The sequence below is a fragment of the Scomber japonicus genome, chromosome 20 (assembly GCF_027409825.1).
Source record: "Scomber japonicus isolate fScoJap1 chromosome 20, fScoJap1.pri, whole genome shotgun sequence".
In the NCBI taxonomy this organism is placed as follows: domain Eukaryota; kingdom Metazoa; phylum Chordata; class Actinopteri; order Scombriformes; family Scombridae; genus Scomber; species Scomber japonicus.
The window spans coordinates 20,555,392-20,571,754 of NC_070597.1; the positions used below are offsets into that span (position 1 = coordinate 20,555,392).

The window sequence follows — 16,363 nt, forward strand, 5'->3', positions numbered from 1 at the left end:
GCCATTTACAGTGAACACAACACTTCTGAGTTTATTGTCATTCATAAACTGTTAAAGAATATAATACTATAATATAAACACATGAAACTTTTAACTCTGGTCCGGCAACATACCAAAAATATAATAAATGAAATTACAATATTAGTAATAATAAAGGACAAGATGGTGAGAGTCTAATCTTCTTGATGAACTATTTTTTACAGGCTAGAATTGAACGACTGAGATTGGAAGAATCTCATCAGTTGCTTCAGATCAAGAGACCCAAGCCTCATGTTTGATGTCCTGCAGATGCTCCTCCACCAGGCCCTCCAGCTCCATGTCTACCTACATGGTGTGTGTGCAGGAAGTGCTGTGAGATGCCCACAGATCTAGAAAAAAAGTGCTGTGGGCAACAACCTGCTTCCTAACCCTAACCCTCACCTGGAAGTATACATTTTACATTTTAAATTTGGCCTTTTGTTATTTATATTTTGTCAGTTTTTAATAAAAATTTGAAAATGATGAATGCCTTTCATTTGACTATTTCTGCAACAGAAGCAATATATTTTCTCACCACCACATTAAAAATAAGTGATTACAGAATAATTACAACAAAATTGGTATAACCCTTTTTATTGTTACATAGATAATCTGTACATTTTCAACATGAGTGTATCTACACATTGGAAAAGGTGTTTCCAGGTTAGGCAGACAGGTCAGGCTGTGTGTAGGGAGTATTTGTCAGCGGTGGTGATCTACTCCTTTGGCAGTGATTTACCTTTAGGAAGAATATCACAATTACACATCTGACAATAATGAATACATTTTTGAGATAATCAAAGAATAAGAATACTTAGAGCTTTATTTCCCATTTCTTTTGCACATAATTATATTAGAACTTCATCAAACTACAATATTGTAAGAAAACTCACCTAGGCCTCTGCTGAGTTGGGTCTGCAAAAGCTGTATGCTTTTGAGCTTAGTGGGGGTAGCATACTAGAGGTGTCAACGAGGGGGGTAGCTGCAGTAATGGCTGGGCTGGGGGAGGGACAGATGTCTGCTCAAACCAGTTGAAGAATTAACATCATCTCATCACGTCATCTCTGTGAAGATTACAAAATTAGAAAATACTGTCAACATACATTTACCCTTCATTCATAGAGGACAAAACACAGAACTTTTTATATGTAGAAATAGAAGTCTTGGGTTTGGCAGTTGGACCAAAGGAGCATAAAGATATAAACTGTTGAGAAGATCCTCAGTTTGTTCCTATCCTCTCTGCATAGCATCTACCAGAGTATAGTCCATAGACAAGCTTGTAGCATGATCAATTACTCCACCAACACCACACAAAGTTAGAGGTACAACTTATGCTAGCTGTGTTTTATTTTAGTGTTGATGGTTGTTGTTGATGTTAACAACTCAGTGTGAAGTGCTGGACCTCCTAAGGTGAAGGACAGGTTTTATCCTCAGGCCATCATATTTCTCAAAATATCTAATCACTAACATTTACTCAATGTCTGTATAATGATATAGCAGATATCACTGATAACACATATTGTATGTGCAATAATGCTGTTTTCTGAAGTACCTCAAATGGCACTTTGAGGCACATAAAACAGAAAAAGCTAGATATGAAAGACAGATATTTATATCCCACCAAAGACATATTCATAGCAGCAGCAGCAAGTTGAACTCACCGGTCGGACAGAGACTCAGAAACAATAGTTGAACTGGAGGGAGAGTAGGTCTCATCAATCCGTGTTTAGACGGCGTCGAGGTTGATCGGTCCTTCTCATGGCTATGAAAACATAGATGAGCTACATCACCACAGTTGTAACGTGTAAAAGCCAATATACGTAGGTCTTTTTATCACAATAATAATACAGACACTGACGACTAGTGTAGAGTAATATCTTTAAAATTAATATACTAGTATAATCTATTCAATACTGGCGTCACCGACCCGTTTTAAACACACAGCAAAGCTAATATTAGCATTAAGCTAATACAAGCTACAAAAGTAGCTACGTTAGCATAACTTACATATATAGAACAAATCCTCCCCGAAGCAAAACAAATCATTACCTGTCCAACAGAAAGAGAGCAACCTCGGCATCACTGTTCAGGTCCTTCAGATCCCTCAGTTGTCTCCACCGCTCAAATGCTACTCCGATGTTGATTCTTGTTTGACCTCTTGCTTTATCCATAGCCTTTTTATTAGCAGTCCTTTCCTCCTCCGGCTTCTCTTTCTTCCCCTTTTCTCTGGACGAGCCGTTACAAGTAGACGTGCAAGTGGTATTTTCTCAGCCATTGCTCTTACATAAATATTACATCCGTATTCGGTAGTTCTGCCGGGAGGTGTGCTGGTTTTTCTGGCAACAGCGACATGTGAAGACTGTGCACGCGCGCAGTAGGCAGGGAGAGAGGGGGGCGGGGCGTAGACTGTATGCGGAAGCAAAACTAGACATGAAGCCACCTGATTGGTTTTTTCTGTTCGCACCGAACGGCTCGGATTGGTCGGGGTTTTATCAGTCCTGTGGCCGCTACAGAGCTCTGATTTTTTCCGTTCCTTTTTCTAAAGCCATAATGTATTGATACCTTTCATAATAGAAGGACCATTTCTCCCAGTATAACAAAAAGTGTTTCTGAACAGGATTACCAACCCTACCTTTAATGAGCCTATCTGCTGGGATCTTAATCCAGTCTACTCAGCACTCTTCAACTCAGCGTGAAAACCGAATGACATGGGGCCTCTGAGGTTATTCCATGTTTCCATACCATATTGACCATTTGTGTGGATATAGTGAAACAGATGACAATGGGGTGAGAAGGAGAAAAATTGATCCTAATGTGGTAATGAGAATGTGGGGAATAAACTAAGGGCCTGATTTACTAAAGGTTTGCGTGTGTAAAAACGTGTGCAAACTTAACATCGCCCACAGAAAAATGTGCAAGCTGATCTACTAACGCAGTGCACTGAGGTTTGTAATATTTTTGGTTTTACTAACAGCATTGACTTTGTCACAACTCAATATATTAGTTAACCTTTTCCACTAGAACCTGATCACATTTCATTTTGCGCTTGCAGCTTTCTGCTCGTCCAAACTCTCCATTCAGACACGCAAAACCCTCATTTAAATACTGCTGTCTCCACCCTGTTGCACCTGTTTTCATTTACGCAGTTATTCTTAGTAGATCACCCGCAAAATGCAGGCAAACAAAACGTGCAATGTATTGCACCGTGCACACAATTTAGTACCCACTATTAGGGATCTTAGTAAATCAGGCCCTAAGAGTATTACAGTGTTTTCCAAGACAGCATTTGTGTTTATGTGACAGTTTTAGATGTATGACTGAAGCTGTTTGAATCTCAAATGCAGAGTTGAGTGTATATAACTAAACAGAGAATACAAATTTAATAAGCAGTAATACTTAACATGAACTGATTTTTGGCCACTTCAGGGCAGCAGAAACATGTTGTAAATTCAATTATCACCTTTTCGGCTGATATTTCACAGTTCTTTATACATCCAGCAGTCACAGAACAACATTAGAATTAAGCTCATTTTTGGTCCTTGTCAACTACTAAAGAGAAATATTTGGCTCTTTAGTAGCCACATGCTCCACTGTGTTCATCAGCTAGCAGATAAAGTAGTGTACAGTGTGGTTTTAAAGATTTTTCACTGAAAACAGCTACCAGTGACATCTGGATATAACGCTACTGAGAACACTGAGAGTGAACCAGCTATGGCTAACTCAAGCAAAACAATGAGCTCAAAGGGATTAAAACACTCAGTAGATCTGAACGAAACTGCAGAATTGGGTCATTATTCTCTGTGGGTGTGTCACCATGAGCGTCTATAACATACGCATAGTTACTTTGAAGAACAAATTTAATTAAAAGCTGAAAGCATCACCATTGTTGGGCGAAGCCTTCATATCCCACACAACTCAGCTTTGCTGGAAGAGCAACCTTGTGTTCAGTTTGACTGACACTTGAAATGGGAAAAATTATCCTTAAGTTTAAATCTAACAAAAATATCACCAAAATAGGATTTGTCCTTATTAACAGGCTCATAGTGATATGAGAAGATTAAGACGCTAATAAATGAGCCATGTTTAATCTTTAAATTTATATCAAGCTGCCATGACTAACTTAAAATAGGCCTCATTTCCTACAGTGAAGATTCCACTTAAAGCTAATTTCAAGCAATTTATTGCAAGTTGACATGTAGGAATAGAAATGTGCTTGTGCATTAGTATTAGCACTCAGTGAGTAATGGTGGCCTCTGGTGCTCTTTGCTGCCCCCTAGGCCAAAGAGATTGTCAAGACATGCAGTACAGTACACACTATTTATATGTTGTTTTGCTCATTTTCATTTAAATACACTACTAGGATCAATGCTCAGAATTATTTTTAAGATGCTTGAGGATCAGCTGGTCTCTCACTATAAACCATAAGTGAGAAAAAAATGAAAGTGAAACCATATTACCAACCCAATATCTAACCACATTTAATTCCTGTTATCAAAGAGGCCCTTTGAATATGAAGCTAACTTATCTGACTTTAAACTTTATTTTGAATAACATGAGACAGCTGAGGTGGTCTGCTGTTTAACAAAGATTAACTAGAGGACATTAATTTAAAAAGTACCTGTGTTCAAAAGCATCCATATTCCTCAAGTGTCCCTCAGCAAAACACTTAATCTCTACCAGATCCATAAGACACAGTTTATGATGTGTAAAGTGCTTCTACATGTTAGATGAGGCTCCTTATTGCACTATGGGGGTTGAAACAGTAGATGGTGCTGTAGTCTAAATTGGGAATACAGTACTGTGTGACATCAATAGGCGCATAGGCTTGAATTGACAGTGAGATGAATTAAAGTAATAAATGATGATATGTCATGTATGCAATTATTCAAATGAAAATAAATCAAACTCTACATCTCCCTGTCTTCCTGGGTCACCAGCAATTTGGGATCCTTCCTTTTCACAGCATCTTCCAGCGTCTTCCTCTCCATTTGGCACTTACTCAGACAGTCATCACACAGGATGCTCTCCTTGACCACATAAAGTCTGTCTGTTATCAGGACTGATCCCTGACTGTGGGAATGTTCAGTAACGAAGGGGTTCCTGTCCAGGTTGACCTTATCCAGATCCTTGAGCCTCGAAAGGCAGCCGGGGACGCGGGTGAATTGGTTGTCAGAGAGGCCGATGTTGCGGAGCTCCTTCAAGGCAGCAATGGTGGAGGGAAGAGCGTCCAGCCGGTTGAGGCCCAGGTTGAGAGTGTGGAGTTTACTCAGAAGGCCGATCTCATTGGGGAGGGTTGTCAGACGGTTGTTACACAAGTTCAAAACCTGCAGCTTCTGGAGGCGGCCGATGGTCTCAGGGACTTCCTCCAGCTGCAATAAAAACAGTGACACATTCTGTGATACACACTATGATGGAATACGGGTGGACTGCCCCTACACCTATACAACTCTGATAATTTGATTTTTTTTTTCATTTTTGTTTAGCACCTCTTACTGTCCTTACCTCACACACATGCTATCCAATTATTTGACACAACCTTAACCATGATTCCATCTCATTATTTTGTCAATTTTATAGTGTAAAAATAAAAGAACCCCAAATTTTAAGCAAAATAATGTATAGGGTTGTAAAACTTATACCTATATATACTTATATACTATAATCACTCAAAATACAATCACTTCAAGGTTGTAAAAAGATATTGTTTCACTGGACTACTGGCGGAAAAAGCAACCTGCTAAAACCTGATACAATGCATTTCTCCTTGTTTTATACAGTATTAATGTTTTTGCACTGTCCCTGTCTAAATAAAATACACAGAATTATTAATACACACAAATAAAGCAAAAAAAAAAAGAAAAGAAGAAATACAACCATAATATGCCATTCCTATTAATGTATGTTGTAAACGAATTGTATCCCAACTTGTTTTTTTTGTGCCTTTTTCACTGAAGGTATACTTATGTTATGTTATGTTGTCCGCACTACACTCAGAGAGTAGAGTACTAGAGTAGAGTATACACAATTTAAAGAAACTTACTTAATTACGTTGTCTTTCATAAAGGTGTTATATAGGCATAAATACCGGAGATACTGTGTGAAGCCCCATATCAGCACTTTCAACTGGTTTCCTCAGCTTACATCTACATGATATATATGCTCAGTGTATTTACTAGTACATAGACAGACTCTGGCAAATAAAAAATACTCACATAGTTACTGTGCAGATCCAAAACACGGATATTGATGAAAAGGTCAAGAATGTCTGGGACTTCCTTCATCAGGTTCCTGCTCAGGTCAAGTTCATCCACATCACACAGCTTCTGGATGCACTTTGGCACCGACGAGATCTCCTTAAAACTGAGATCCAGTCGCCGTTTGCCATCTGTTGTCAACGTCACGCTGTCCTGAGCCATTTTCAAGGTGATTGTCTTACTTTTAGCCTCTTTGGTTTTCTTTCCCTTGGCCATGCTACAAGATGGTGTCAGGGAAGTGTGTAGTTAACAGTGTTCAGTAATCTGCTGCGACAAAGGAGATGACAGTGGAACAAGATTATGTTACCCAACAGAGCCGAGCCAGTTGTAACAGTAGACAAAGTTGAGTTATAAAATGTAACATAATCACCAATTGTTCCATGACAAAGCACACTAACAAACACTTTGTACATGCTATTCAATTTATAATTACCTCTAGAAAAGAATACAATATTCTTTAAGAACAATATATTGTGGTACTTAAAGGCTAGATGGTGTTCAGTTTTGAGATCCTGTTGCATCAATGCATAATTAAAAAGGAATAAAAAGTAAAAAAGCATGTAAGAATAAAAGTTACATTGATAATTTTGTGTTTTGAACAAGTTTGAGTTTTCCCCGCAAATAAATTTACAATAAAGAAACATCTTGATTTCTTACCAGCAATAATGAGTCCACTTCCTTAGCTCTAGTACATTAAATACCAGGAAAGAGGCAAATGGAAATCAAACTCAACTATGTTCTTTCTCCAGCCTGTGAATTACGCATCAAGATGCCACCAAAGAGTATTATCAATAAAAACATGTAGAGCCATGACATGACATGACATGACATGGCATGAGACTGGACATGTTGTGTTGTGCCGTGTCTGTCTGCCAGGCAGCTTGCAGCTCTGGCCTGGACTCACTTGGCCCGACGTGGGATTTGTTTTCTCTTCGTTTCCAGGCAACTGCTGTTTGGTCTGTTATGGCTGTGACCTGCTAGCTACTTCAGGACAGTCTGTTCTTTTGGTGGCTGTGTTTGGAAGAATTTTTTGAAAAATGACAGCAACTGTTCCTAGGATTACTCTCTTTTTGAATCAAAATCAGATCATTTGGTCTCAGTGTTCATTATACAAATTTCTTCAACAGCCTAACAGTTGGCAGGTGTCTAACAAGCACTGAGACTGATCTTGATATCCAATATAGGATTATAATGAGCACAGGTTCCAATGGAAAGTCTCAATATGGTTTGAATGAAGAATACTATTATGATTGGGAAATGTTAAAGGCACACTCCACCAATTTTGCAGAACTTGTATGATGTATTCTGCAGCGTGAGTGTGAAAAAACCCCAACTCCAAAGCCATCATGGTTATTTCTGCTTCAGTTTGAAGACAACAAACTTTTAACACAAAGTTCTTCATTACAAACTTTAGATGCAGAGTTTGAAAGATGTACGTTTTTATTAGGCATGGAAGGTCTAATGACAGACACAACTGAATTGGATTAAGGGAAACGTGGGATCCAGTGCTGCTTTGATTTTCTTGTTTTTTCTCTGTCTCTCACAAGTCAGTCAACATTATAGAAGTGCTGGAATAACCCTTTCTGATTCTGGATCTGGTTAATTTAAGGACAATAATTATTAGGCTAAAAAATAGGCTTTACCATAGAAAAACAATTTCAGTTTCACTCCAAGAATTTAATTCTACAACTGTAAGAGATATATCATCAGTGCTACTGTGCAAATGTTCCTAAAACTAATAAAAACTATAAAACAAATAAGACAATATTTATGCAGAGGTTTACCTTCATAAAATTACCCCATATGACCCCATAAAATATCTTGCTTATTAGAAATATGCTGTATATATTGTAAACTCCAAATCAGGCCATTCTTATCTTTATTCATGAAAATAGTGCAAAACTGGATTTTTAAAATCTCATAATTGGTACTAAGATGTTGTTGGTAGTTAGAGCAAAGATGCCTGTTGTGCTCATTCACTTATTGCAATTTTAATCTTAATTCCTGTGCTTTCTCAGCCTTAATTTAGTTTCTGGTTTAGACTCCTAAATTAATATTCTGGAAACACATACTAGGTTTCAAGGTTTCAAAGTTCAAGATTTAACTCCGACTGCTGTGTTTGTAAATAGTTTCCAGTCTGACCTAATTCCCAAGCTTGATATGATACAGTAGTCACATGCCTGTATTGATATCTGTCTCTGACATACTTACACACACACACACACACACACACACACGCACACAGACTTCTTAAGGAGTACGTATAATGTATCACATACTGTAGTTGCACCTCAGACATTACTCAGCTGTGACTTCTCTAAATTTAGTCTGATGCATTTTACATGGCACACTTTCACTTGATATAAAGACCACACAGTAACTCTCACCTGCCAGTAGGTGGTGCTGTCTGTGTACAAATCAGTTTGAATACAGCATCATGTGATGGTACCTTGAAATTCCTACAGTCCAAGTCACTTGCCCCTAAAGAGTAGAAAAAACTTTGTAGTTACAGTAGATTTCTCACTGTTGTTTAGGAAAATTAGAAATCAAGTTAGTCAAGAAGTAGGTAAATACATTAAATAGTGTTTGTGATGTAAAACAGTGCTGAAAATCATGCAACCTGGCCCTGCTCATATGTCTGATAAGGCTTTATTCAGATTACACTGCTCATGTGAACTCTTGACACTGAGTGACTGAAGCTTTCCAGGCTTACCAGGAAGTGGTATCAGGTGTATGATATCAAGACAGACGCAGACTCTCCTGACAAAGAACTAAAAGAGACTCTTGAGACTCAGAATTAAAGTTAGTGTATTTACATATGGTATAGAAAAGGTGAAAAAGTGAAAAATTGAGATAACTGTCAATGTAAACTTTGTAACTAATCAAAAATATCAGAAATAGCCAATCAGAGAGAAGACAAAGAAAAGCAGATGGATTCCATGAACTCATTTGTTGTGGTTTAAAGCAGTAAATTATGCCTTTTTAGAGAAGACGTTGACATTTCGCAGTAGAAAAGACACAGGTGCAGATGATGAAATCCTTCACAGCAGCTTAATGCCATTTAGCTGCTTGGGTTTCCTGGTTTGTGCATGCCAGCTCTCTGTCACACTGTCAGAAGCTATTCAGATACTTGATTTGAACAGAGCCATGGTTAATGTTATGAGTAACACCTAAGTAACACCTGTGCTTTTTCTATCATGGCAAGTCAGAATGTCTGGAGGGAAAAGGAGACATATTGTCCTTCTTACCTTTTGTCTGGTTGTTGTTTGTTAGCAGTGTTACAGCTTTTTTTCTCTCTTTATGAAAATATTGTTTAATGTGAAAACAAAACCATGAACTCAGTCACATATAAATAATTTGATCTTGCACCAGCTGCTCTGTAAGTTAAGTCTGTTAATGACTTTCAACTTTCACATTGACTTTTCATTCACCTGCTTTCATGCGCATTTTCAATTTGCGTATTAAAGGAGCAGTGTGTAGGATTGAGTGGTATCCATAGACTGTATAAAAGAAATGGACGTAACATCTGTGACATCACCCATTGGTTTGTGGACTGCTGCTCGGAAGCCAATAGTTTCGAATCTAGGCAGCGCCATCTTGAAAATTTCAGGTGCATGCTGGGAAAAAAGAACACGGATTATACTTATATGGGCATGAGGCGGAGTCATGGGCGGAAGTATGGGTGGAGCCAACAGCAGAGCGGGGAGGTTGTGATTGGTTGCGAGGGTTGGATCTCGAGGACATTGGTCAATCAACCTGTCAATCACGACATAGCCACGCCCCAATGCATACCCTGCTTTATCGTCAAATATAAAATCAGGGAGGCCAAAATTTCACAAATGAACACCAGACTGCATTGAAGAAGGCTTTAAACTAGCGATTGAGACCATAAACACATTTTGAAAATATTTTGTTTACTGAGGTTAGGAGTGAGAAGTTGGTGAATTCTCCATTGACTTGTATAGAGACGGAAGTCCTTTTGAACACAAAACGGTCGCCCCCTGGTGGCCTTTTGATAGAACGCAGCTCTAAGTTACTTCTGCGTTGGCCTCATTTCAGAGGACCGGAACTCCCCGCCTGGTGGTATCTAGCAGTGATGCAACTGAATACCCTTCATCCTCTCCCTCCCCTTCCAAGCATGTTGGAGAACCTATGGTGGCCATGAATGCCAAGAAAAATGCAACAGTTCTAATGCTAGTGTTTGTTTGTTCATCCTGGGTTACTGTACAAACATGGAGGTGGTCATTCTAAAGCAACAAAAACACAACAATTCTATTTTAAGGTGATTATACACTAAATTGATATTCCATTTCTGCTAAGTCCGGCCTGCTAGATGCCGCTAGATTTTACACACTACACCTTTAAAAAAATGGTGTGGAAAAAAACTGAACATGAAATATGCAAAAGCAAAAATTACATTCGACTGAGGTGGAAAAGTCGATGTTAATAATTGTGACACTGGCAAGTACAATGGAAATGGACTTAGTGAATAAATCATGGAGTATATGAAGCATGGGACACTGAGGAGACGAAAAATAGTGGCAGATGAAAACATCAGATCTGTATGGATGGTTGTGGGGACTGTAACGTTCCTCAAAATAATACATTAAATATAAATGTCATTATATTCCCATCATGTATTTATGTGGTTTTCCATTGTTTGGGGTTTGACAGGCGCTTTTAATGATGTCATTTCATTATGCTCTCTTCTTCTGCAGCGGTCCCTTTTCATGGCAGAAATTCTGACTTGTCAAAGCAGGGAAAGCAAAGGAGTAATAAATAACACCAATGATAGCTCCATTCCATGATTGTTTAAGTGAGCCACATTGGTACAGTAAGTGAGCATACACCAGAGCCTAGGAACTGGTTCACCTAATTTTAATGCAGCCATCATTAATTTAATTAATTCCACTTGTGTTTTTCCTGCTTTGACAAGTCAAAATGTCTGCTGTGAAAAGGATCCATTGTCTAAAATAAGCGCCATCAACTGTTTATCTTGCCCAACTCCTAATAATTGCAGAAGTGGATAGAAAAGTGCAAGAAAAATACATTTGCACTAAATTTGGATGGCAACTGTCAGACTTCATTTATAGATGACAGGTGGGATTCATGACCGATGAAGTGAGTGCTCGTGTTTACAGATGTGAAAAAGAAAAGTTTGGCAGTATGTAGCCTACTGTGTAAAACCAGGTTAGACTACTTTGTGAGTGGTTTTTATTCTCTATGTGAGACTTTTTATGTTTTATAGTGGAGCTACAGAATAGCATCACCAGTGTGTTGATGCCAACTTGGTTGGAAAACTCTGCTACATTTGGTTAAACTAACTAATTCTGAAAGTAAAACCAGTACAAACATAATTAATTGGAAATCCTAACCTTGTTTCTCATAACATGTCTGAATCTAACACATTAATAAAACCTATTCATTATATTTAGGTCTGCATGCACCAAACTGAAATCAGGTCACTGGAAGATATCATTTGCATGTAAACACACTCTTAAGTCATGGCAATAAATATAATCACCCCGCAGACAGAAGAAAATTGACTTGGGTTAGGGGTTGGAAAACATAGCCACAAAATGTCATATTCTTTGTAATGTTAAACTCCAGACAAAACTAAACTCCTTTATTTCCTCCCTTTTTGCTTTTTGCTTTTTGCTTTCTTCCACAAAGACCTGCCCATTTGTTGCTGTGGGACTTTTTTTCTTGTATTTATGTATTTATAATTCTCGTTAAGCACCGGGCGACAGTAATATGCTGTATTAGCCTGAGTCATTTCCCTTAGTGGTGTGAAATACAGGTCAGGAGATATGCAGGTCACACTGGAGGAAATGGTGCTGACCTAATTGAGTGAGGTACTGCAAACAGCAGTTCAGATTACACATAATGATTAGAAATAAGAGCACAGTGTTTATGTGTGTGCATGCGTGTGTCTGTGTGTGTGTGAGTGAATCTAAGCATTTGGATGTGAAGGAGACTGCTAGAGAGAATCACAGAGAGAAAGTCTATTGGTTTTGTGGTTGGTGTAAATGAAGCTTGACAGGCCACAAACAAGTTGAATACATTTGTTTTTAAATGTATGTGACACAATAAACTGTTGGGTCTTTAGCTCTATTTTTGTTCCAAAACACTCAGTATTTGACTATACGACTACAACTACCACACACAATGGTTAGCTACTGTAGCGAACAAGCTAACTATCTTACACTTAGCTAGTATCTCTTCTGAACTGCACTCTTGATATTTGTATGTGTTACACAGTTTTGACACTGAAGCTAGACTATGTGACTTTAAAAACATTCTGCCTCTTACAAATAAAATGTTGACCATATTACAGGGGTTTTATGGGGGCTAATGTTAGCTAGTGTTAGAAAACTCCATTGATATTATAATGCCGGCAGACTAACTTATCAATATCAATGTTACACAGTATTATTAATATAGTATAGTATTAGTAATGTGTAATATTGATACTGATAAGTTAGTCTGCTGACATGATATCTCTTTTCCTTGTTTGTGCTAGTTTAATGCCATGTTTAAGAATTTAACACTATCCTTGAACTGCCACTAGCGGCCACAGTCTCACTTTAACGATGCTTTAAATACATGTGTACTGTAAGTAGGAACACATTTAGCCGTTAATTGTTGCCCAAGAGCAAAGGACTTCTAACATGGCTACCAAAGTAGAACGTAGCATCCAAAGATGTATTATTGGAGTTGGGTAGGGTGCTGCCACTCAACCTTGTGGACAGTTTTTCCAAGTGGCCACTTGCGACACTGCAGCAAAAAAATTGCCCTGCTGCCCAAAAAGTATTTTCCTCGTTTTAAATTTGTAAAACTTTCCTCGAGCTGAGAAAACCGATTAAAAATCTGTCAAGTCATCACAATGTAAAGTGATTTGATGAGTGGGAATTCGGGGGCGGGGGTCAGCATAACGTGGAAGCAAACCCTCAAGCTAGTTCTTTTTTGGCGTATTTGCCAGCCAAGCAATTCTTACAGGACTGAATGGGTGCCATTTTTGGTCTGACATCCAACTCTCATAATATAATACATGGTAGCAACTTGTTAACATGCAACAAAGTAAACTAATAAATGGTGAGCAATAGTGAATAATATCATATACAGAACAAAAACAGAACCACTGCAGCTGGCGTTATGTCGTTAAATATAATGACTTGTCAACAAGGACTTCCTTTCTTTCACCCAGTCATTTCCTTTCTTCCTTTCTTCCTGTCTTCTGTCACAGCTGTTTGACAGCGTTTCAAAGCATTTTCCTGTAGGTGACCACCAACGGTTATTACACGGTTATCTAATCATACAACTGTCACGTCATTGCTAAATTATACAGTTGTGAGTCTGTGGTCTTTACACCATTGATGGTATAAGGCTTTGGTAAAAACCTGAAATATTTTTATATCATAGTGTTTCCATATTGTGGTAACATACTTAACATGACAAATTCACTATGGTTTGGGTGCTTTATTTTAACATACACCAACAGTTATGACTTTGTCCAGGTTTCCCTCTGAAAATAATCTATTTGTGTTTCTGTTACCATTTTCGTATAATATATTTTTAGCAGCAATAAACTGAAAACAACCTTACAAACACCATATCGTCAAGTATTTAGTCAGATATTTCTGGTTGCAGATAATGAATTAGGAGCACTGTCTTCTATTCCAACATTTACTACTTAAGCAATAAGATACATGGATAGAAAGTAGAAGCTCAAAGCTGTTATTTCCATTTTGGCCCTTGGTGGACACATAAGTGAAGTTAATCACAGGATCACATGGCATGCATATTGGTACATTTTTACAGAACAGTTCTCAGTTTTGTTCCTATATCATCTTCTCACTTCTCTTTAAAAATGCTTTGGCAGAGGGGAAGCAGATCCACTTACTACATAGGAAAAAAAGCCACACAATGGCCAGCTGTAAAAGACCGGTAGTAGCAGGCAGCTCCCACATTTGAAAGATTCAACTATGCATTTTGTGAATTTCTTAAAAAAGATCACACCTTTCAAGCTCAGTTAAATTTTACAGGATACAGAAAGTTTTAAGAGACACATAAATGCAGCCAGAAGGATGCGGCTTTATCCTGCTCAGACACAAAGAATGAACCACAGCAATGAGTCGAGGCTCCAGCATTTGTCACAGAGACTTTGAGATGCCTTCCTTTCCAGCATGCTTTCTGCATAAAGGCCATCAAATTCAAGAGAAGAGTAAAGCTGCTTTTGTGCAGAGATGAGTGATAGCTTTTTGGACATGTTTAGGAAAGCTGGCACCGCGGGGGCAGAGGCAAACGTATGTTTATCTAAGCTTTGAATGCATGTGGCTTCCACTATGTGCCTGTTGTGTTGTCTTTGCTTCAAGGCAGGAAGCTCAAAGCACCTTTCCTTTTTTAAGTGTTTATCCACGTTTCATTGTGGAAAGCTTAACATGGAGTTGACTAAATATTCACTATGCACTTGGACCAGTCAATTAGTCATGTTTTAGTTGTTTGCATATGCTGAATATAATAAATGGGTCAGGATTAGTTTGCTGGCACTGTCTACAAATACTGTCTACATGTCTTGACTATTTCAGAGCTTCAGCACTTCATTAAACTTCCATTGTACTGTATGTTTGTCAGTTCTGTGAATCAGTGGGCATTCATAAAAGACTTCCTCACTTTCCATTGTGTTAGCTGATGTTTGATTTCTTCAGTTTTTCATTGTTTCCACACTTCTGTTGACACTAAAACAGCCAAACCCCATTAAGCTCTCAGCAAGCGAGGAAACAGCCGTCATTATTGACTCTCAAGAGGAAGCACCTCTGTTACATCAAAGCTTTTGTGTTTGTTGTGTTGTTCATTCATGGATAACTCTTTAGCAATCGTCATAGCTCACTGAAATACAAATCCCACCAGTACAAGCCATTTCCCATACATCTACAAAAATCTATGAAATACTTTATTCTGTTAAACCAGGTTTGATTTGGTCCTCCATACATAGATAGAATAGTAGTAGCACACGTACAGTACTTAAAAAAAGGAAGTTGAGTTTCAATCACATATCAACAGAGGCCTAGAGGAGCAAAACCATAACCACATTTTTGGATGAAATGTGTTAAAGACAACATTCCACAAAACACATCAACAAACAACAATAACAAAAGTTAAAGCATTTTGTGTTGTGCTAATGTTTTTTCTGAATTGGTAATGTGTCTTTTTTTCTTTAAGTTGTGTTATCAGTTTTGTTAATGTGAAACTTTGTTAACCTCTTGTATATGAACTGTATTTTCTATGTTGTTATCAATGTATTTTATCCAATCATGTGTTTTTCCCGTCTAGGCCACTCTATATACAAGGTTACAGTAGGTCAACACACAAAGGCATTGTATGACACGTATCAAAACACCTGCAATTACTTGACTACATGTAAGCAAGCATGCACAGGTAATGTTTGTGTGGCAGTTTCTTTTAGACTTGTCAGAACAAGGGTTATTTTTCTTGAAACTTTTGGATCCTTCTCCTAACAGGCAGTTAGATCAACCAGTCAGCTTTTTTACATGTGCAGGGTTGCATATTATTGAGATTTGCAAGGTGTACGTGCCATCTTTTCTGCAAGCCTCTGCAAAGAATGGGTTACTCATAACACTTTTCTCTATGTAGACCTGCAGTGATGTTTATGTGTGTCTTTGCAAATCTTTGAATTCTAGGTTCAGCCCACACAACGTCAATTGTGTCAATTGACGCTTGTACAACACACCAGATGAGAATAATATGGTCCAGTCCAGTCTTCTCTACAGGGGTCAATTAATGTCAAATTCTTCGACCCAGCTGGTGTGTGTTGCACTTAACAGTATGCAGAAAAAGCTAAAAGCAAGAGCTCTAACTCCATATTTGGGGGGGAAACTCATGAACTTCATCATTTAAAACTTTACACCCCCACCACTCTCCTCTCTGACTGTTAACAATCTAAAAAGTCAGTCATTGTACACTATGATGTCATCACTGTTGGAGCCCATAGGAGTGACAGGCAGCCAAACGGTGAGTTTGAGACAAGCTGTTTCCTATTAAGTGTGCTTGGTCTGCAGTTCCATACAACA

General features: G+C 38.2%; 1 protein-coding gene and 1 long non-coding RNA gene across 2 annotated transcripts; both read right to left on the minus strand.

Moving 5' to 3' along the window:
* Positions 1-716: 716 nt before the first annotated feature.
* LOC128381779 (uncharacterized) lies at positions 717-1,717 on the minus strand. The gene is made up of 3 exons (XR_008323595.1): positions 1,680-1,717; positions 912-1,082; positions 717-757 (listed from the first exon to the last, which is right to left on the minus strand). It is a non-coding gene; the product is annotated as an uncharacterized LOC128381779 (long non-coding RNA).
* Positions 1,718-4,925: 3,208 nt separating this feature from the next.
* On the minus strand, positions 4,926-6,488 carry lrrc18b (leucine rich repeat containing 18b). The gene is made up of 2 exons (XM_053341121.1): positions 6,231-6,488; positions 4,926-5,387 (listed from the first exon to the last, which is right to left on the minus strand). Exons 1-2 carry the CDS (start codon positions 6,486-6,488, stop codon positions 4,926-4,928), a joined length of 720 nt encoding a protein of 239 aa, XP_053197096.1.
* Between the last annotated feature and the right edge of the window lie 9,875 nt (positions 6,489-16,363).

Excerpts from the sequence above, each read along its gene's own strand:
- lrrc18b (XM_053341121.1), bottom strand. The coding sequence starts at position 6,488 with ATGGCCAAGGGAAAGAAAACCAAAGAGGCTAAAAGTAAGACAATCACC. Across the intron at positions 5,388-6,230 it reads TGGATCTGCACAGTAACTAT|CTGGAGGAAGTCCCTGAGAC; the intron begins GTGAGTATTTTT and ends TTTTTATTGCAG.